Here is an 11,868-nt window from a genome sequence, read left to right on the forward strand (position 1 = left end):
AGTTTGTGTGTCCTAGAGTTTTATAGCTAAATGATTCCATGTGGCCCCAAGGAGCCCAATATGACTTTAAATGCCTTCATAGTTTCATTGACACACTGAACCCACAGGCTGCCATTGAGCTGTACAGTTAAGCCCCAATATATCCAAAGGTGCTCAGTGGCCACAGGTGGAGGTTTGTGTTATATTTGGCTTTTTCCAAGTGGGAAAGTGTAAAACAGTATGAATATGAAGCAGAGCGTTCTAGTAAAAGAGAATGTTCTCAGTCAGGATTCTCTGGATAAATATAGGTAGAAAGGTGACATTTCCTCGGCTCATTTCCATGTAGCAGACAGGGCAGGTGAGCGGAGAACAGCGTGTTCGCCAACCAAGACTCCCTCTGCTGGTCTGGCCTCCCATAAATGACATTATGGAAACTTAATGGGCCACAGGCATCAGTGGAAAGGATGAATCCGCCTCATAAACTGTCATTATTGTCAAGGTTTTATAGTGCAATGCCGTAGGGCCTCATCTTGTTGGCTTTTACAGAGACTCAGGTGGAGCGTAGCACATTACACAGCTGAAAATCAGGTGAGTGTGTGTGTGTGTGTGTGTGTGTCTTTGTGTATGTGTGTGTTGGTACAGTTGTGCAACACTGGCAGCTTTATTCCTGCCTGGTGTATGAATGCCAGTCTGTAAGCAAAGAGGGTCAGAGAGACAGACTGGCCTCAGTGCTCAGTGTGTGTGTGTGTGTGTGTGTGAGAGAGAGAGAGAGAGAGAGAGAGCAGTGCCTTAATGATTCTTGTTGATCTCGGTTATGAGGGAAGAACAAAGGCAGAAGTTGAGACCTGGAAGTTTTGCAGCAAGCACGACTCCAATATTACTGAAATTAAACCAGTAGGGGGAAATTCTGTAACAGCACTTTCTACTTTTCACTTCACTCAATTTGGACCTGAGGGGGAGAAATTCAAAGCAATTCCCATCGACAGCGATTTCATCCTATTTCATGTGCTTCCTTCCATTTCTAAGTCCTCTACAGCCATAAGAGTGCACAGAGTGTAGGGACAGAGCTGGAACGGTGATAATGAATAGAGCTCTGAGATTAATTGCACAAACATCTTAACAGCATTACTGAGTGCCGCCGCTTCCAAAATTGCAAGAGGAAGCTGTTTCTTTATTTGAGGGAAATATGTTTAATGCTTTGTGGAGTCCCTGGGCAACAACTCGAGACGCACAAGTATCTCATTTTCTTCACAACATGGTTTTAAAAGTTCTGAGGAATAAATTGTCTGTAGAAAGATGTTCTCCCATGTGTACAGTCCGGCTTGTTGCATCAGCAGAAATATAGCAATATTATTTTGTGTGGATATGTTAGAGGCCTAATGCAGATAAGCCCTGCTGGGGAAATGAAGACGTGAAATATGGAAATGTTTGACACATTTTCTAAACAAATATGCAGCTTCAACACCGTGAACGCAGCTTCTTTGGCAGGCTGGTTAGGCTGAGCAGGAAGTAGATTCAATTTCTCCAGACAGACATAAATGGATTTCGGGTGTTTGGGGACAACATGACACAAAGTGGAATTTTTGGATGGTCACTGTAAAAATACATTTTTTTTTTCATTATTATTTTTTTCATTATTTTCATTTTATTTTAATGTTATATATTTTTTATTTTATTTTTTATTTATTTATTGATGAAGACGTGAAATATGGAAATGTTTGACACATTTTCTAAACAAATATGCAGCTTCAACACCATGAAAGCAGCTTCTCCTAACAACTCTACATTGTGTTCCTGACATGAGTACACAATGAAAATCAACAACTGATAAATGGCGTATTTGCTGCTTTTTCTAAATTTGCCAATACTGTTACATTCATAGCCAATAATGCAACACAAGGAGAGCGCATCACCTCACGCCCACGAATGAGCATTCACAGTTAAATCAATGCACAGTGCAGCAGTGTGTGTGTGTGTGTGTGTGTGTGCGCTGAAGCAGCTCGAGCTCAAACGTGTCTGACACAAAGGACTGAGGCGCTGCTGGGATCGTTTCAATCAGGCTCCATCAAACTAAATTGACTTTATTGTGTGAAGCCACTTTTCTTCATCAGTGTGACTTTATGACTTTTGCCAGCTTTTATTTGATGTTGACCTTGCTTGTTCATGTCCACAGGGGATTAGTGTGGTAATGTGCAAGCAAACAGGCTGGTAATGCTATCTGCTGGCCATGGGAACAGCTTGACATGTCCTCAGGTCAGTGACCTCTATCACGGCATTCTCTGAGATTGCATCGACATATCTCCGCTCCCATCTCCTCCTCCTCCTCCTCCTCCTCCTCCTCTCGCTCTCTTATCCTTTCTTCAACACCACATGAGAGACTGAGATGCTTGAAGAGGAGATGATGGCAGAAACTAATCCTGTGGAAAGTATAAAAGATAAGGAGAGGTAAATGGAGGCACTGCACAAGATGACAAGATTCCCTCCCTTGTCTCTTTCCATGTTAATTACAGCGCTTGTCGTCCTCTGGGATGCGGAGCTGCGTGGTGTGAAATTTGTGTGAATCACAGCTTGGATGTTTTTGAGTGGATAAAAAAAAGAGAGATTTGCATCAACAAAGAGCTCAGCACTGTTTCCCCTTCATGTCTGCTTGCCAGGAATATTTTTTGAGTGGATAGGAGACAAAGAGGGAGTGAGAGGGAGGGAGGGATGGAAAATGAGGCTTTGTGTCACCGGCTTCTTAGCTCAGGCTTTGTTGGGGGGTTAGATGCTTGTCGGGGTGTGGAACCAAATGGTGGAGTGGTTACATACAACTTCACTGCATTCAAGACTGTATGGAACTACACATTTGGTCCTTTTCAAAGTTTCCTCCAGCACCCCTGCAACCCTGGAAGGATGAGTGTGTATAGACAGAATGGATGGATATTTTATCAAAAAGAGACATAGAGTATATCAATAATAAAAACCTAACATTTATAGGTGTGGATGTGAAGTTTGATCGGACCAAAAGGTGATAAAAGGCCAACAGGCAAACTCCTGTTGCATCAATAATTCAGATTTTACAAACGGAAAAAATCTGGCTTTGCTGGATGTTCCATCTCCAAGTTGTAAAATGTGGATTTCGCAATTTCCAATACCCCTCGAACGCAACATGAAACCACCACCCTAATCAGAAAAAAGAGTAAACTTTTATTGACGTATAAAGCATTTGTACAGACAGCATACAGTCTGTCAGAATAACACCAGAAATCATTGTGATACTACAAACCAGAGAGCTCAGAGTTGTGTGTTGCACTGCTGATGGTATCCTGACATCTGAGGAGCAATGAATGCACTTCTGGAGCGTTGAGTTTCATTGGGAAAACAAAAAGAGTTGTCAGCAGCGTATATACAGTATATACTACACCTGCACATCAAAGACTCTCCCAATCTTTTGATTTTTCCAGGAGCAGAGAGCAAACATCCCTGTTGGGTGAATTCCCACTGGAACGTCCACTAATGGAGCCGAACTGGAAACTAACAGAGTATGAAACATGTATGAAACATGCCTATTACAGACGACGGCATGTGTGTGAGCATTACTGGCTGTCATAAGCGCTTCGCCCTGGTATTTCCCTGCTGGACAATTGGTTTGTAACCCATCATAGAGCTGCATTTGTGTGTTGTCATCAGATATGAAGGTGTACAAATCGCTTTCCTCCCGTGGAATTAGAATAAGCCGCACACGTGATGACGCTCTCTGGGTGAGATGACTTCAAAGAGGAACACATACGAGCCTCTTTAGTCAGGCTGTCTTCATGTGAGACGCATGGCGGCGGTCCTCAGGTTGAGCTTATTTCAGGATCTGTCCCTCGTTCTCTCTCAGTCATGGCTGGTGTAGCGCTGAATGGCCACACTTGTTGTGAGTGGAATAGAGTGGTACAGATGCGGGCTGTGGTATGATCCAATTATGATTCTGCGAGGAAACGGCCCTGGTGGGGGAATTCAGACCCAGCGGAAAAATAATCAAGATGAAGAAAACATTCCTGCTCCTCCGACGTAAAGCCCCCGGGCTGAACCCTCCTCTTCCTCTGCACCTCCTCCCCATCCTGCAGGCACAATCCGCCTATCACAGTGTGGTGAATATGAGATATGTCCTCAGATGAATAATTGCTGACTGAGTGTGAGCACAGCGAACACTGAATGTGTGTTATAACCTCCACTATCATCATTTGCCCTCATATGTGGGGACTGCTCTCTAATCGTAGCCTGTGGATCCACCAGAGTAAGAGAGGGAGATAGAGTCTGTGAAGAGATAATAATGATGATAATAAACAGTCTGCTCTGTTATCTGTCTGACAGTTTGGACATCTTTCTCTCTCTTTATCTCTCTCTGATTCGCTTTCTCGCCTAGAATCCATTTTAATTGTTTCTCTTATGTTGGCTCAGAACTCACTAGTTCTCAGTACCAGCAGTTTGTATTGTACTCTGTGGAGAACTGGGGGTTTCTCTGGCGTACCTGCACTTCTCATAAGCACCCGATACTCCAATGTGCGTTATTCAACTATTATTCAACTTCTTTCCCCACTGGTATTTCAATTTGGCTAAACCACATTTCCCAGGATGTCACCCTGGTTGTCCACTAAGATTTTTGTGCTCTTTGGTTTCTCAATTTTAGCAAGTTGAGCTGTTATGGCCACAGCTTTGTCTCCAAAAAAGTTAGCAAACACGAAACTGAAAGTGAGTCACATCCCACCAAAACCACAATAAATGAAAGTGGACTCTATCAACTACAGCAAGCTAATGTTGTTGTTAGCATTACAACACTACTTGTAGCACCACGGAACAAGTTACAGAGGTCGGTGTGACTGTGTCTGTTCAACTCAGCAGTGTTTGACGTAAGGGAACTTAACAGACTGACAAGGTTATTGTCTCTAACCCGACTTCAGTTTACTGTGAAACTGTAAAACCATTTGACATTAAGTTTGTTGCTTCTCTCTCCCTCTGATCAGCCGGAGTTGTCCGGGGCAGCGGTCCTCCACCAGGCCAGGAGGGATCAGGTAGCAGATGCGTGTCGGGTCTACAGCGCGTCCAGCCGTAAGCGTAGAGTTCTGACACCTGCGGACCTCAAGCATCTTGTGGTGGATGAGGACCACGAGCTCATCTACTGCTATGTCCCCAAGGTGGCCTGTACCAACTGGAAACGTGTCATGATGGTGCTCACGGGCAGAGGCAAATACAGGTTGGTATGGGCCGGACTGATGTGGAAGTTCACCTTGGCTCTGTAGAGATCTCATAACAGAAAGGTCTTGATGAGTTCTAGTTGTTGATGTGCTCTGATTTATTTCTCTGTCTCTTTTCCACAGTGATCCGATGGAAATCCCTTCCAATGAGGCCCATGTTCCCTCCAACCTGAAGACACTGAACCAGTACAGTATCGCAGAAATCAACCACCGCCTCAAGAACTACCTCAAGTTCCTCTTTGTCCGCGAACCCTTCGAGAGGCTGGTGTCCGCCTATCGCAACAAGTTCACCCTCAAATACAACTCCTCCTTTCACAAGCGCTTTGGCACTCGCATCGTCCGGCGCTACCGCAAGAACGCCACCCAGGATGCCTTGATCAACGGTGCGGACGTCAAATTCAAAGAGTTTGCTGAATACCTGGTGGACCCGGCGACGCAGCGCGACGGCCCCCTCAATGAGCACTGGCAGACCGTCTACCAGCTCTGCCACCCGTGTCATATCCACTATGACCTCGTAGGCAAGTATGAAACACTGGAGGAGGATGCTAACTATGTGCTCCGGCTGGTGGGCGTCGGCGACTCCTTGCGCTTTCCCAGCTACGCTAAGTCCACTCGCACCACAGATGCCATGACGGCTCAGTTTTTCAGCAATATCAGCACTGAGCAGCAGATCCAGCTCTACCAACTCTACAAACTGGACTTCCACATGTTCAACTACTCCACACCCGGCTACCTGCGGCTGGACTAAAGGAGGACAGAGCCGGGACTCTGGAGATGGCTGCCTTGTCCGAGGAAAGGCAACAAAATGAGTGAAGGCAGGGTTTTTTTGGAAGCAAACTTGATTTTAAAAACTGGCGTTCTTTGCAGGGGTGGGATCTGGATTAGACATGAGTAAGGAAACAAAGGTATTGGGTGCTTCTCTTGGTATAAGGGTGAGGCTTTGTTATCAGCACTGGGTGATACCTGAGAGAGCACAGAGCAGCCGACTACATGGACTGACAGAATGCACAGACTAAGGGTGTGAGTGAAGCAGGTCTTCAGGGTGTTCTAAAGGGGAACTTAACCTCGGAGGATAGACTTAAAGAAGGATTCTCTGATGACGTCCCCTAAATGTTTAACAAACTGCAAATCAGGCTGCTTCGGATTCTGCAAAGCAAACAGTGGCCTCGCACGTGCCCTGACCCCATTGCATTGTGGGAGCTAAGCTTATCTCCCCCTGCCCCCAATCAATGCAGAATCTCCGTCAAATTGTAAAAAAAAAAAAAACTCCAACATATCCTGCCCTTCACTGCGCTGTCATGGTGATCTGTGTGTGTCAGTAAACGTCACCCTTGCCCTCATTGGATTCATAAACCTCAGAGGGAAACCGGCTCATTGCTGACTCAAGGACGCCTCATGACAGATGGCTACTGACTTCACTCTCTTAACAAAACAAATGATCTGTCTCTGACCTAAATCATTCTAATGTTGGCAACAGGGACCTCTTGCTTTAGAGCCCAAGGACCCGGTGAAATGGGACGCTCCCCCCGCAACAGAGAATTATGAACGTGCTAAATAAATCGTTGCCTGTAACACGGAGCGCTCTTTCCACCTGGATGTGCTCAGAAACTTACAGATGTCCTCTAATGAGTGCGTCAGGTCAAGTCTTTTGGAGTTGCTGCTGAGCTGACTGTGAGTAAAAGAAAAGTGATGGCCCATGTGGTTGTGGAAGGGTTAAAGGCACTGGATCTCATAACTCCACCCCCATCCCGTCCCCACACAGGGGCTCAGCGGACACACACCCCGGGGCCACGCCCACAAAGCCCCTGCTTGGACGACCAAACATGTCTTTTAAGTAAATTTAAATTTTCTTTTTTTCATGTATGTTTTTTATTTGTTTGCCTTATGTATTGTTGCTGCGAGCAGCAATAACAAATAAAGTTTATTTAATTTGCTCTGTTTGAAATAAGAGGAAAGATTTAATATGTTGTGTTTTCGGGCCGAAGAACATTTAAGGACATTTTAAAAATTGAATTGATATTTTTTAGATTTTATTTATCATGTTGACTTTGACTCTTCTCCCTGCCTCTTTCTTCTACACGATCAGTGTTTCTGAAGTGTGTACGGTACATTGGAGCTCCATGGCTTTGTCCCTCTGTGACGGAGATCAGCACAGATTTAGGAGTGATTTTCCATTTCCTGTTGTTTGTTGGCAAAAATCTGTCTCGGTGTTCACTTTTGAGTGCACAGAGAGTAAACTAAGATCCCCTCCTTCCAACCAGAACAAGAGAAGAGCTGCTGTACTTAGTGTACATATCTGCAGTGTCCACATCATACAATCACAATCTGCTACTGCGATGTGATGAAGGCGTGCAGCACTAAGCAATGTCAAGGTTAATAACCCATCATGCTGTGAAATGGTTTCCAGGCTGTTGTGTAAGCAGTATTACGTGAAGATGGGAGAGAGAGAGCGAGAGGAGAGAGAGGAGAGGAGAGAGGAGAGAGGTCTTTATCATTCTCAGCCACTCAGGCATCAAAGTGAGCGAGAAATTTATTCTGAAAGCAGAATCTCTTTGCACATGACTTCTGAAGTGCAGCCTGAATATTTTTCTTTTTGCATCATATACCTGTGTGTGTGTATGTGTGTGTGTGTCTGTGTGTGTGTGTGTGTCTGGTCCAATTAGTCAAGGGTTCCTTTCATTCCGGCAGCTCTGAACAATGCAATCGGAGCAAAAACAACCACACTCAGATCCTTCTGAAGAGGCAGTCTCAGTTAGAATGAACTGGAATTCTTTGTTTGTGGTAGGAACATGATCTGAACGACTCAGCAGCAGCTACAAGACAATCTACTGAACTATTGATTGATCTACAAGCAATGTTAATGAAACTCCTCTTTTGCTTAACCAAAGCAAATCAAACTGCATCTTCTAATTAGGAAACACTTGTTAGGAAACTGAAGCTTAGCATGTGGTTGGATATGTTCAATCTGCCTCCATTGGTTCCACAAGTTCTTATGAACATTGTAAGACAGTTTGAAAGGAATTGTAACATGTTAACCATTAAGTTCATCTCCAAATAGCTTGATAGATAATAACATTGGTCTGGGTTTGGGTTTCAGCCCTGATAGTTGGCGTCACTGTCCACAGTGTTCGTCTCATGTAGGTTATGAATAATGTTATGTCTGTACGAGTGTGTGTGTGTGTGTGTGTGTGTGTGTGTGTGTGTGTGTGTAGGAGAGGTATAATGAAAGAACAGTGTAGTTTTCTTATTTTCTTCTTCTTCTTTTTTTACCATCCCACACACACACACACACATCTGGCTTTAATAAAGAAGGAAAGCTACCGTCTTGGTCCGTAGCCCCAGTCACCGAGCTCCTGGAGAAACAATGGCTGTATTCTTAGCACGGCCTCCTCCTGGGTTAGGTAGACCACAATTCCCACACAGCCTCAGCTTGAACATTAGCACTCGTGCTGATGTGGATGCCACGCAGCATCTTACTCAGCAGGCACGGGCAGCACCGACTGAGCTGAGGCTTAAACCGCTCATTTAGCCACAGAATGGAGGAGAAACAATGCACAGAGGACCTCTGAGGAGTTTCAGAGGTCTCTCTTCTCCTTCGCTCTCCTCACAACAAAAGTGGCCACAAAAATAAAATTAAACAACGAAGTTGTGTTAATGATCCCTGCAGGAGCGGAGCAGCCAGCTTAAACAAACAGAGCTGGTTAAGTTCCCCACAGGGACCCGGCTCACACAGAGGCTCTGGACTCCACTGCCCCCCAAAACAAACGCACATATTTCAGGCCCTTTTTGTCTCTTAGGCTGAAATGCAGAAACCCGGTTTGGTCCAATGTCCAGCTGCTTTAATGTTCTGGTGCGCTTCTGTTTGAGTCAAGCTGTCGTGTGTGTGGATGTTTATTTTCAACGACGTCTATTGTTGGACTGAATTATATAAATGCTGTTTTGCTGAAGTCTAACATATCAGGTATCAAGCTTCTCCTCTCAAGCTCTCATTTGTATTTGCACAACTTTCTCATATAAATTGTGTAACATCTGTCATTACTTTGTGTCAGGGAGTTCTGCCATAGACGGGAAAGGATTTCAAAATTGTCTTGGAACCAAAAGCACAGTATTTAAAGAAGTCTATCATATGTTTGTCCACTGGGACTCTGATGTGATCTGGTGTCGTCAGCACAGAGGGACAAAGCCTGGAGAGTGTTCATGTTACGCTTCACTGTCCTCCTCCTGCCTGTGGGGGCTTATTTATATTGTTCTGCCACACACTCACACTCACAGCCACAAGTCTTTAGTTTTTGTCCATAGTACAGCATAGATCTGTACATCTCCAACATGATGTCATTCAGCTGGGTGTTGTTTTGGAGCTGTGATGGATATTTGATTTCATGGAAAGGTATTAATTCATTCGCCTCTCTCTCTCTCGCTCTCTCTCTCTCTCTCTCTCTCTCTCTCTCTCTCTCCCTCTCTCACACACACACAAACACACACACACATTACTGGCACCCTTGTTTCTTTGTGCCTTACGGTTCAGACACCACAGAGCCACACCGACACACACCTTCTCTACCCTCTCGCTCCTATTCAGAGTAATTCTCTATAAACAGCTGTAAAGATTCATTTGAGCACACTTGTCTTTATCGGGGACTCGTCGTCTTTGACTCTTATCTTCTGAAAGGTAGATAGAGAAGCATGAATAAGGTGTAGAGAGAAGGGAAGTTGGCTTTCAGGTCATGTTTGACATTAATACAAATAAATTCAACCCCTGTTTCTTTAAATTCTCTATTCTGTCCTTCCCTCCACACAGTGAGCTGGCATTTCCTCCCACCAAACAGATGAGAACACCAAAATACATTTGAATGAATCAGGCAGAATGTCAGGCAGGTGTGATCGCCCAGGGATCTGTTCTCAGCAAAGCAAAGTACATTGGCACTCATCATTTGTAAACAACACCTCCAAAATGATAAACAACAACACCTCCGTCTGGAGGAAGGTGTTACTTCTCTTTCTCCACCTGTGCTTCAACAAGAAGGTGGATAATATGGGGAAGACATCCTTGTTGTTGGACCACAGGTGGAGGGAAGCCAGCAGAGGATTCTACTCTAATTGTTACTGCTGCATTAGTGACTCCTACTGGTGGGACAGGCACCTGCAATGGCCGTCAGAGGCCGACAGTGGAGTCAGCAGTGACTAGGCCTGGTAGTGACGCCAATTTGGTTTATAAAAGAGAGGAAAAGAAGGTTTCACATGGCTCTGTGCTTCCCCAACAGTGTGTACATCCTCCTGCAGCCCCAGCTCGAGTGTGTGCCTCTTTCCGTTAACTTGTATGTGTGTGTGTGAGTGTGTGTGTGTGTGTGTGTGTGTGTGTGTGTGTGTGTGTGTGTGTGTGTCAGTGAGCAAGTATTTTGGAAATCAGTCTTATAACAGCCTTGTCCAGTCTGTGACAATTCCACATCTTCCGTGTCATCTTAATTCATAATTTTTGCTACAGTATGCCTCAAGAGTCTGCTGCATCATTTGTGTGTGTGTGTGTGTGTGTGTACCTGCTCTGCCTTAGAGAAAGCACCCAGCAGAATGGCCAGACTCTTGTTCACACAGGCGCCAACTATTTATTTATTTATTCTCAGACAACTCGCCCTACTCCCACATTGCTATCACCATGGAAACACACCTAAACTCTTCATATCTTCCCCATTACTGTTCTGTTTTACTCCTTTTTCAACATACTCACAAAGATCATGAATAATTGACAATAATGTACAGTATCCTGAGTGTGGGAGAGCGTTGTTGATTCCTCCAACAGCAGAGCGAGCCGAGGTTCCTTCTGTCTCATGTTTTCACAATAAAATAATGCAGAAATCCACAGCGTGTCTCACGGCTGATTTAATGTGTTCATGTCATTGTGAGGTCGGCGTATTTACAGAACATAAAGGCTGAATGTGATCTCATCTACGCCCGGCAGAGCACATGAATTCAGCTCGGCCTCCATAATTGCCTTTAAGATATTTCTAGCAGCAGTGGGAACGATGGTGATGATACCCGGGAGGAGATTATTGCTGTACTGTGTGTGTGTGCTTATGAAGAGATATGAGCGCTTTGAAAGGTCTCTCTCCCAACTAATGTACAAATAGAGGCTCAGTGAGGAATAAAGTTTAACCATTAACTCTAAACTCGGTCTAGAATGATTATAATAATTCGTTGTGATAAGCAGAGGTATAACTTCTGTGCTCTTATTTCCAGCTGGTAAATGATCTCGCCTAGGAAATGTAATGGATTTGTGATACGATCTCTTTTGAACAATATTAACAATAAACTCATCAAGTTGCTTTTTGGTTATGAGCTTCTTCTCTCTGAATGTTTGAGATCATGTTAAAGTTCAATCCCAACATTCATAAAATTAAGGTTTTATCTTGTTGCATCATTGGTTTTTACCAGATTTACTGGGATTATGAGACATTTAGCAAGTTAGCTGCTCTATTTCCTTTTAAAACAATCTATGATAGAGAAAGATAAGAAAGGAGGAAATTCAAGCACCCTGTAGCTCACATGAGACAAAACACGCAATAGATAACAAATACAGAAGAAGCACAGAAAAAAAGTAAAAATACATTACACAACTATAAACTGACAATCAGAGAAAACTATTGCGCAAGATGCATAATAATAATAAAAAACAAAT

The 11,868-nt window shown here is 44.1% G+C and overlaps 1 protein-coding gene across 1 annotated transcript in view; it reads left to right on the forward strand.

The window, feature by feature from the left end:
* The window catches only part of chst11 (carbohydrate (chondroitin 4) sulfotransferase 11), a 61,579-nt gene extending 50,347 nt beyond the window's left edge, over positions 1-11,232 (forward strand). The window contains exons 3-4 of the mRNA XM_076167409.1: positions 4,968-5,197; positions 5,322-11,232. Coding sequence (XP_076023524.1) covers positions 4,968-5,197; positions 5,322-5,946 — 855 coding nt within the window. The 3' untranslated portion in view covers positions 5,947-11,232. The remainder of the gene's footprint in view (positions 1-4,967; positions 5,198-5,321) is intronic.
* Positions 11,233-11,868: the final 636 nt, after the last annotated feature.

Source organism: Genypterus blacodes, unplaced genomic scaffold (genome assembly GCF_046128005.1).
Source record: "Genypterus blacodes isolate CSIRO-AG114 ecotype Tasmania unplaced genomic scaffold, CSIRO-AGI_Gbla_v1 ptg000158l_1, whole genome shotgun sequence".
NCBI classification, from domain to species: domain Eukaryota; kingdom Metazoa; phylum Chordata; class Actinopteri; order Ophidiiformes; family Ophidiidae; genus Genypterus; species Genypterus blacodes.